At 48.1% G+C, this 9,313-nt stretch overlaps 1 protein-coding gene across 1 annotated transcript in view; it reads right to left on the bottom strand.

Moving 5' to 3' along the window:
* The window catches only part of LOC109379198 (aldehyde oxidase 2-like), a 110,991-nt gene that overhangs the window by 68,625 nt on the left and 33,053 nt on the right, over positions 1-9,313 (bottom strand). The window contains exons 5-8 of the mRNA XM_019635608.1: positions 4,842-4,935; positions 2,807-2,916; positions 1,106-1,290; positions 251-434 (exon numbers count right to left, since the gene is read on the bottom strand). Of these exons, the coding sequence (XP_019491153.1) occupies positions 251-434; positions 1,106-1,290; positions 2,807-2,916; positions 4,842-4,935 (573 nt within the window). The remainder of the gene's footprint in view (positions 1-250; positions 435-1,105; positions 1,291-2,806; positions 2,917-4,841; positions 4,936-9,313) is intronic.

The raw sequence follows: 9,313 nt of genomic DNA, 5'->3' as shown, positions 1-9,313 counted from the left end.
ATATACATATAACCTCGGGACATGGAGTAGAGTGCGGGAACGGATTCAATGGAATTGTAATAGATAAGCATGATATCGGGGGTGGGAGGGCAGTGGATGGGGGGAGGGGGGTTGTTACTTTGTGAGGGTGAAAAGGGTAACTATTGCATTGTTCTGTACACCTGAAACTAACAATAAAATTAAAAAAAAAAAGTAGTGGGAAAGTTGGGCACTGTGGCTGCAAGGGGCACGTGCATGCCAGAGCACTTACAGGCACAGAGAACAGCTTCACTCGCTTCTTCAGTTCCTGCAGAACTTCGAGGTAGAATTTGAAGAGGAAGCTGACCACCAGAGTCCGCTTGAATTCCACCCTTCCCCCTGGAGCTGAGCCTGGGAGGGAGACTTCATCCAGAAGCAGCCTGCAAGCCTCATCTAGCATCAGTTCATTCCAGCGCCTGGCAGGGTTGGAGGCAGGAAGGAACCAGTTAAAGGCCGTCTGAATCATGTGGCACGTGCTAGGTATTGGACGGGGATCATTTAGAGACCCCAGAGTCTTTTTTTTATGAGTTGGAAAGGAACTTAGAAATCACGTAAGCAAGCCTTTCAGGAAGACGGAGGCCTGGGAGGCTGCACCAAGTGGCAAGGTGAGGATGGAACCCGTCCCATGGCAATATGAACCACACATGTTCAAGAGCCAGAACATGCTGGTACCTGGCAGTAAGTAAATAGACCACTAGGGTCAATTCCTTTATGAACTGGACAAGACTCAGACTTAGATGCTGCTTTTCCTGAGGAAGAAATAGAGTGCACCTGAGCGGCAGGAGCGGCAGGTGCCCCTTGGGCGCTGCCCGGTGTGGATTGCTGGATGTTGATGTGCACAAGACAACTGAAGCTGACTGCCGTCCTGGGCTGTTTTTGTTGTATCCTTCACCCAAAGAGTGCCACCTAATTAATCACTGTCGAATAAGGTTTGATTCATTTAGCAAAATTACGGAAAGAATAAATAGCGATTCTACACATAGGAGTTTCCATCTTCCCAGGGCTTTACCAACACGTGCTGGAGCCAAATTTCCACTTATTTTGTTTTGACATTGTTTCACCTCAGGGTGCAGGGTTCGCTGCTTACCTCCCCAGGAGCTGCTGGCAGGATTTGTGTGCCCTGATGGTGGTCACCCCAACCCCTCCGTAGGCGATGCTCAGGTCCTCAATGGTATCTGTGCCTTCTTTGAGGAGGACTCTCATGCCAGCATTCACATCGGCCAAGGCATTCTGCTGGCACTGAGCCTGACGGAAGGCTGACACAAATTCCCACTGTGTGGACAAAAAACATTTAGGGTTATTTAATATGCCAAAACTCAGAGCATGGTTTCTACTTCTTGGTGCCACTAATTAATCATTTTAGACTCAATCTAAAGGGACCCAAAGGACACTTGGCATGATTCGAGAGCAACTTGGCTGCCTTCTTATTGAAAGTGAGAATGGTGTCCTCCCAAAGGCCGTACCTCAACGCCCGATCTCCTCAAGAAACGGGGGTCATTGTGCACTTTTCCTGCGAGGTCAGGATGTCTCTGCACAGAATGCCTAGATCATTTCCATGTGCTCTTATTTCCAAGTGCCATTCCCTCTAGTCTTCAGACACCTTTGTCCCCTGTGAGGATGGAGGCGCCCTCCCAACACTGGTGCTTTTAAATGTGATTTGTTTAAAGTGCAAAAGAGACCCACCACATTCTTGGTTTATAGAAACAATCACTTTCCATTTTGCAGAGCTCATAAAGGAGTCAAAATGAACTTTCCAACAGTGGACTAAGGAATCTTGTATCAGGAACAGGAATCAGGAGGGTGGTGGCTGCCCCACTGGCCCTTTGGCACCATAACCATTGCTGTGCTGATAGGTGATTAATGGAGATGGCCTGTGCCTCCAAGTGTGTTTCCATCTGAGTGGCCACCCAGGGAGCTATGTTTGAGTTGGCTTGTGTTTTTTTTTTTGTCTGCGGCCTTTACATAGATGCACATTTGACTGGGAACACATTTCAGAGTTTCCATTTCACAGGAAAAATAAATGAAGATCATGCATGGCTGAAAGCATGACTTAATTTAAGACTTCCTTCATAAACCAGCTGACACCTGGCTTTTGATCAGTGTGTATGTGTGTGTGTGTGTGTGTGTGTGTGTGTGTGTGTGTGTGTGTGTGTGTGTGTATTGACTCTCTCTNTGATCAGTGTGTATGTGTGTGTGTGTGTGTGTGTGTGTGTGTGTGTGTGTGTGTGTGTGTGTGTGTATTGACTCTCTCTAGGAAAATTGTCCTCTTGGATTCAGGTACAGTTTTGGGGAGAGGAACAGGGAACTGAGAGTGAGGACAGAGAGCCCCCTCCATAGCCGGCTGGGTGGCCACATCAGCCCCAGGGATCCTGTGTTAGCAGACGTCTGGAGGACCTCATGTTCCTAGGAACTGCTGGGGTTAGCTAGAGTGGAGAGTGGGGAGGCCTGGCCCCAGCCTTGTGGGTCAGGCAGAGAAGCTCATTCCACTGTCAGAGAGCTTTAATTTCCACCTCCCAGAGTCGCTCTGTAGACGCAAGGAAGCACGACCACAGGCCTTCAGCAGGCCCCACCCCACAGCTGAAACAACACCCCAAATCTGCACCCCAGAGCTGCTTGCTCAAGGGTGTCTGTGGGCCTTGGTGCTGGGCCAGTCCACAGCGGACAGGAAGTTATTATTTTATGGGCAGAGTTATTTTCCTTCCATCTGTTTTCAGATTTCTAAAGATGACTGGACTCAGTTACGAAAAGGGAAAAACAACTCTCAAAAGCAACCAGTGGAATATCTTACCTTTTGAGAGTGAGGGATATACACAGATTCCAAAATTTCTTCTGGCTTAAAGTCTGCACTTGCCAACCCAGCAAGAAAATGTTCGTTTAGAGGAATCTGCCGTGTACCTTCTGTTAAAGAAAATGACATTTCTATACATGGTAACAAGGAATGCAAGATTATTCTATACTCTAAAATGTCAGCAGCAGAGAAGCAAAGGTCACCTTTCTCTGCACCGAGTGATGCAGAGATCTGAGTAAGTGCCAGTCAGCGCAACCCTGTTCCCTCCACAGGGAGGGGTGGCGGCCACTTTGTGACATTTACTCTTATTGGTGCCTGTGCTCTGTCCACCCATCTCCTCCCTCCTTGAGGGCCTGGCAGGCCTGCTTGGTTTTCATCTTTCAACAGAGGCTGATTAACTAAATCTAACTTGGTCAGTTCTGTGATCACAGTAAGGGCGTAACTTAAGCTGAGACAGGGTTTGCTTCCACGATTAACAAAGGTCAAACCACTGGATTTATTTTTTGTTCTTGCTGCTGCTGTTGGCTCCTAAGCTGGGTACCTACACCTTTAAAGCAAAGGGAACAATTCACAAAACCTCCTTTCAGTCCAATTGTTACCAGAGTGGTCTGAACAGCTCCTTCAGCTTTAAAAAGTGGTTTATGTGGCTCCACAGGACGTGTGGTGAGCAGCTCGAAATACAGCCTAGAGATCCTGACAGGGGCTCAACTCCTGGCACTAGCAGCCATCTGCTGATTGGAAGATAGGTGTAGTTGAGAGGGGAGGGGCATCCCAAAGAGGCCCGTGTTGACCTTTGCTGGCTTGCCCTGCTGCTGGTCAGTGAGCTCATCTACTGGCCTAGCTGGAGCTGGGCCTCACTCAGGTTGGAGGTGCTTTGGCAGAGCTGGGAAAACAGACCTTAAGCAGAGGGCAATGAGCAATGGCCCAGTAGAAAAACACTTCTACAACTTCTATTGTCGTATAGGGCCTGCATTTGAGCCAAGCTGCCCCCTTGCTATCCTGATGCCCCAGAGTCTTGGCTTTTTCTCTCCTGGTCTTTGGGGGTTGAAGTGGGAGGGGGCGGGGGTTCCTCCTGGATCACAAACCTGGAGGACTCAGCAAATGGCTGATGAGGCCAGGCAGGGGTGAGGCCTTTCCTCTCTTCCCTCCTGGCTGGGCCCCATGCGAAGCTGAATAGGGGTGGGACTGCTTTTCCTCTACTGCCAAGTCTCTCCCAACACTGAGTTCCCACCAGTCAGGGATGGGATTGTGTTGGCCAACAACCCCCCGGCGAGCTTTAGGACGCCTGTGATATAATTGCTGGTCAGACACGTGTGGAGCAGCCTGTGACTGCCTCCCCTGGGTGCCTGGGCCTGTGTCAGCCCATGGAGGGGTGAATGATGGACCATTTTTGTGGGATAGACAGCAGGAGTGGGTATTTGAAGGGCTGTGGGTGAAGGAGGGGGAGACGCATTGGGAAGGAGAAGGTAGAGGTCCTGGGGAAGCCCGGATGGAGAAGAGGCAAGCACACCCGTTTGGAAGTCAGACAGGATGGGGTTCCCATCCCACGTCTGCCTCTGCAAGTGACTTCCACTGGTTGGTTACATGGATTAGACTAGCTCTGTGTAAAGTGTCCAGCACAGCCTGGCACACAGTTAGTGCCCAGTAAGGGGAGTGTCAGCAGCCTCAGAGCAGCCAGAGGCAGTGTGCACGCGGAGCACTTCCGGAGGGGTGTTGGGGCAGTTGGGGGGGTGGACATGAGGAAGAAGGGGCAGTCCTCAGGCTACAGAGAGCCTGAGCCTCAGCCTCTGCACCCCTTGCTGACATGCGGCCTGACCGAGCTGTGGTCCACGGTGGGTGTCGTGTGTCTGTCAGGGTGGTACCAGAAGGAAGCACTAGCCACCCCCTTACACCAACACGCCTTCCTCCGGGAGCCTGAGCTCCCCATGGTGCACAAAGAGCCAGAGACATGGGCTCTGACTCAAAGATTTCTTTTAAAAAAAAAAAGGACAAAAAAATCTTTAGGTGATGTTCAGAGTGTTCTGAGGTAGCTTACCTTCCGATATCAGATTGAGAGTAGTGTTGCTGACAGCCAGAATTGGATTCAGATCCGAATAGTAATGCCGGCTTATGATATGTCCCCCTAAGGACTAAGGAGAGAGAGTTACAACCTGGGTCATTCTGTTCAAATCCTGTGTCCCAAAGGCACCTGCTTGTGGTCCTTCCTCTGTGGTAGCGAGAGGACCCAGGGGAGTCTGGGTCTCCTTCGCAGAGGGACTCGTTCACACTGTCCAGGAGTTCATTCTTGTCTGAGAGGGCCCCCTCCTGCTCGCTACTTTGGATAGAGAGGAATTGATGGTAACTAATACTCGCATAGCATTTGGTATGTTCCACCTGCTGTCAGCCCCTTCACACATATTTACTCACTTATCCTCACAACAACCCAGTTTGATTGATGCAATTCCCCCATTCTACAGATGAAGACACTGGGGCACAGAGAAATTATGAAACTTGACCAAGGTCTTCCAGCTAGAAAGGGACAGGAGTACAATTCATACTCAAGCAGCAAGGTTCAGCGGCCAGTTCTGAACCACCCCCAATATAGCCTTGGCCACAGCACAGGCGGCCTCTGTGCCGGCTGCAGAGATGCTGTCCTGCCTTGCGTCCACAGGACCTCAGCCTCATCTCACACAGCCTCTGACATGGCCAGACTTCACGTGGGCCATGTAGGGGTCCTGGGCATTCACATCTTTGAGGGAAGGGTGACTTTTTCTTCTTCTTGGAAGATCCCACTTGGATCTGGTTGAGCCTGTAGCATCTCAGAACTTGGGAGGACAATGACTAGCCATTCAACTCCATACCCTCCTCCCCACATAGTGATGGAATCCACAGGGACCATCCGGGTGGCTGCGGTCTGAGCCGGAACATGGGTGAGGAGAGGGAATCGCCATTCCTGATGTACAGCTCGATTCGAAAGTTCTCATTTCCGCTGAGCTGAAACGTGCCTCCCTGGACTCGCACCTATCGGTTATACTTCTGCCCTTTGTGATCATGTGAAATAAATCATATGTGTCCTCAGGAGTCTATAAATATTTGAAGGCAGCTATCATGATCCCTCTGACTGTCCCCTCCCTGCCATTCCTCTTACTGATGTGGTTTCCAGCCCCTCACTCTCCTGCCACCATCTCCTTACCAGGATCTAGGGTGTCAGAGTTCTTGACAGAGGGAGAGAACATTTTGGAATCACTTGAAGAGCTTTTTCAATGGAAACATGTCTTCCTTTGATTCCCCATATTCCCCAAGGGTCTCTAAGACACAATTTGGGGTATGTAGGAGAGGAAGCGTGTATATTTTGAAAACTTAACTATGTCTCTTGCNCCTGCTGGGGCTCGGTTCCTTAAAGTTACCATGGTCTGCTGGCTGCAGGGTGGGTCTCTGACCACGTTTTTTGCCTTTATCCCCAGAGTCTGCCTAGAAAGGTGGATAACATCCACATTCCAGACAGAGAGAGGTTTTCTTTAACTTCCTTTATTTGTATTTCACAAGTGCTTTTCCTTTTACACCAGCAGTTTGATGGGTATACAAGCTATTCTTTTTATTTCTCAGCTTGTTAACTTTGGCTCCCCCGTGTGGCAGAAGTCTGGGACATGCATGTAAGGGGGACCCCCTGGCTCTGGGGAACGCAATATGCTTCCCTACCTTTCTTATTTGTAGAGCTGGGGCAAGAGAACAAATGGAGGCCCCCTGCTGCCCTTCTCTCCCCACCTTGGCTCTGTTCTGTACTGTGAGGGGCCTCAAACACCTGTGAGAACCCCAATGTGAATGTCCAAGCTCTGACCATTCTCTCCACAAACAGCCAGTGGTTGCCTATCTTCTTCCTAAGGGTGCACACACTGGCTGTTATGACCTGCCTTAGATAGATGGACTTGGGAAGAGGCTTGTGTCAGGCCTGGAAATGGGGTCAAAGCCATACCGGGAGACTGGTCTAGAAAGAGGTGAAGACTCCAGGTGAACAAGTTGCTTTGGCCCCATGGCCTCCTGAGAATGGCTGGAGGAGGACCAGCGAGGGACCCTTCAAAGTGTGAGGCCCCCCTTGCTTGGGTCTAAGCGTAGTACCACCTACATCCATCTGCCCTCAGCAGAAGATAATCAGCTGTGCCCTTTTGGTCTCTCCATCAAATGCTGTTTATAGTGTCAACAGCATCCTCAGCAACAGTAGTAACCATTTGTTGAGTTCTTACTAAGTGCCAAGCAAGACTTTGCTACATGCTTGGCCACAGTTCTCATTTGACCTTCACATCAACCCAGTGAGGTATTCCCAGTTTGTAGAGGAAACTCCCTGTGCTCTTGTACTTGGGGTGAATTTTGGATTCCACTCAGCATGTTTGGCTTCTTCATCTGCTCACGCTTTCCCAGTTGGTCTGAATTCTTGGGACAAACCTTGCCTCCTCAAAGCTAACTCTAGGCCTTTGCTTGTCTTCTTGGGTTTGCTGGAGTTCTGTTACCCAACCTGTCCTGATGCCTCTCTTAACTAGTCATAGCAGATGTCTGGATGGCTGGTTAGGTCACCTGACTTCCCTCTGTGGTGGGACATGGAACATCAGAAAAGTCATAATGTTCACTCTGTCCTTAAATAGCTATAACTCCCATGAGTCAGTTGGAGCCAACACACTTGGTCTTCCTTATAGTCTGTTTAGAGGGTCTAAAAAAATTAAACTCCTATAGTCCCAGCCTTGACCAGCTGTCACTGTCATTCTTGCTCTGTAGGGTGTCCCCATAGTCACCTACTCACCACACAGAATGTCCTTCCACTCTCGAGAATTGGCCGATACCCAGTGCAACGGCATAGATTACCTAATCAGAGAAGAAGCATGGTTATCAGCAGGCTTTATTTTTACTGGTTTCTTTGGAAAGTTAAAACAGACCCAGGTTTTTTTGGGTTGTTTGTTTGCTTTGGTTTTTTTGAGAGTATTTAAATATCTTCCAAACTGTTCATTGCTTTTTTTTCTCTTCTAAGAATATTATCATTTGTACCACCTCAATTCCAGTTTTATTCTCTGTCCTAAACAGATGATAATCTATCTAATGAGCTCATTCATTCAACATGTTTCTATTGACAACATGTTTCTTTTTCAGACACTATGTAAGATATGGGGCATCCTATAACACAGAAAATATAGGCCATGTCTGAAGTACTATATGAGCAAAATATCGTGCTCTGGGCAGTTTGTTAGTGACTTTTTTTGGTCTGTGACTTTTAGGTCACTGCATCAGAATTCGTAAGAGTATTTGTAAGAATGCAGATCCCTGCCCCTTCTCCAGTTGTCCTGAATCAGAACATCTAGGGACAGGCTCAGGAATCTGTATTTAAGAGTCTGTAGGTAATTCCATTGCGTAGTAAAGTTTGAGAACCTCAGGTTTTCAAGGATGAAGGCATGGGGTAGGGGTGGATGAGGGTCAGTGTGGAGTAGAGTTCATTCAGGGAGGCTTTACAAAGAAGCCTGGGCTTGAAGATTGAACAAGCAATGGGTTGGTGGAGAGCAGGAGAGGGGCATTCAGGATTCATAGAATAGCATGAGCAAAGGTGCAGGGCTGGGAATGTGCAGAGGAATTGGAAGTTGAGAGGAGACTGGTCAGCAGGGAGTCATGTAGCCGAGGAGGAAGCATGGGTTAGTGAGGCCAGTTGGACTTCTCCAAATGCTTGGTGAAGGAAGGTAGACTTGGCCATGTTTGTGGGGTGAGGCACTGTTGAGAACCTCAGGAAGATGGAGATTTTAGATGACTTGACCTGATTTTCTGTAATGGAGCAGAGAGAGTAAAGGAAATCCACTAGCAACTGGTATATTAGAAGAGTATCTATGCTCACCCTTCAGGCCTCAGTCTAAGAATTTGTGTATTTAACAGATGACTTGTTTAAGGATTATGGACACCTGAAAATGATGTTTATTAATCCTGAAAAAGGGATATGTTTATGAACTCCTCTTTAGTAACTTAAACCCATTGCAAAATTTAAAGGATCTTTTCAATATGTGCAGGGCTCTGTTATGGGTTGAAATGTGTCCCCCCAAAAGATTTGTTGAGGTCCTAACCTCTGGAGCCTGTGAATGTGACTTTATTTGGAAATAGGATCTCCTTAGATGTACTCAAGTTAAATTGAGGTCATACTGGATGAGAGTGGGCCCTAATCCAGTAACTGATGCCCTTATAAAAACAGAGACAGGGAAGGAGGCCATGAGAAAATGGAGGCAGAGATTGGAGTGATGAATGTATAAGTCATGGGATGCCAGGATGGCTGTCGACCACCAGAAGCTAGGAAGAGGCAAGGAAGAATCCTCTAGACCAGCGGGTCGCAACCTTCCTAATGCCACGACCCTTTAATACATTTCCTGATGTTGTGGTGACCCCCAACCATAACATTAATTTCATTGCTACTGTATAACTGTAATTTTGCTACTGTTATGAATCGTAATGTAAATGTCTGATATGCAGGATGTATTTTCATTGTTACAAATTGAACATAATTAAAGC

This window comes from Hipposideros armiger, unplaced genomic scaffold (genome assembly GCF_001890085.2).
Source record: "Hipposideros armiger isolate ML-2016 unplaced genomic scaffold, ASM189008v1 scaffold_23, whole genome shotgun sequence".
Taxonomy (NCBI): Eukaryota; Metazoa; Chordata; class Mammalia; order Chiroptera; family Hipposideridae; genus Hipposideros; species Hipposideros armiger.
The sequence above is the reverse complement of the archived record's forward strand: the minus strand, read 5'-3'. Positions and strand labels throughout refer to the sequence as shown.